This window comes from Rhagoletis pomonella, unplaced genomic scaffold, assembly GCF_013731165.1.
Source record: "Rhagoletis pomonella isolate Grant_MI unplaced genomic scaffold, Rhpom_1.0 Rhpom_scaffold_00002, whole genome shotgun sequence".
NCBI classification, from domain to species: Eukaryota; Metazoa; Arthropoda; class Insecta; order Diptera; family Tephritidae; genus Rhagoletis; species Rhagoletis pomonella.
Genome location: NW_023458556.1, coordinates 27675851 through 27676817, shown reverse-complemented (window position 1 = coordinate 27676817; position 967 = coordinate 27675851). Strand labels below are relative to the sequence as shown.

Sequence of the window (967 nt, the reverse complement as noted above, 5' to 3'; positions counted from 1 at the left end):
CACAACAGCCTTGATGTATGCACTTCCGCTGCATGCCGGAAATTGAAAAAAAAAATTTGCTCGGTCGACCTTCTGTGCAGCTATGCCCGCCTAGTAGAAATAGGGCAAATTCAGTACAAAATGCACATATTTCGGCACTAGTCGACGAGGGTGGGATATGAAATTTTCGATTTCGGGACAATCTCGATGTATGCAGTGCTTTTAGGTTTCCGGCATTTGAAAATAACACAGGGCTACCTTTTCGCTTCAAAACAACTAGCGTATAGGGTGACACTTTTAAAGTTGCCGGTAGTACCTGCGCACTATACCGACGCATCAGCCTAGATTCATGCAACATCATTGCGTTTCCGGGTGGAGAAAAAACTTGTTGGGCTGCTTGCTGGACGGTTATGCGCGCCTGGTAGAAATGGTAAAAACGAATTTTGAGGCCCACAGCAGCTACAACAACAACAACAACAATAACAACAAGAACAGAAAATGAATTAACTGCGGTTTATGAAAATAATGACTATTTAAATTTTATTTGAAATTTTTTAAATTTTTAGTGCATGGAGTTTTACATTTCGATTCGATGCTTATTATATTTTGCTTAAAATTTTTAATATATGTACATATATATTGTGATAAAATAGCTTTTGCCAAATGTGATTGCATTAAAATTTCAATAACAATAAATTGAATAAATTAAATAAATTATTGCCGTTCACATTGCAACATAACAAATTTACAATGCTTGTACCAATTGCCAATATTTGTCTGGCCATCCAGCTATCGATTGAGGCGAACAAAGCTTCCAAAGGCTTCCTTTGATATCACTTATATGTCGCCAATTCAAAAACAGCTGGGCCCCACTCGAATTGTTTGCCGTTGAGTGTTTGCTGCTGCTCGACTTGCTTCTGCTCCTTCTCAGGTATTGGTATTGTGGCGAATACTGCGGCAACACAAAGCGAACAACGAGAAATAGGCA

General features: G+C 38.8%; 1 protein-coding gene across 1 annotated transcript in view; it reads right to left on the bottom strand.

Moving 5' to 3' along the window:
- Positions 1–812: 812 nt before the first annotated feature.
- Positions 813–967, bottom strand: part of LOC118734520 (integrin beta-PS-like) — a 1365-nt gene continuing 1210 nt past the window's right edge. Inside the window, exon 3 of the mRNA XM_036464239.1 lies at positions 813–931. Within this exon, the coding sequence (XP_036320132.1) occupies positions 813–931 (119 nt within the window). The remainder of the gene's footprint in view (positions 932–967) is intronic.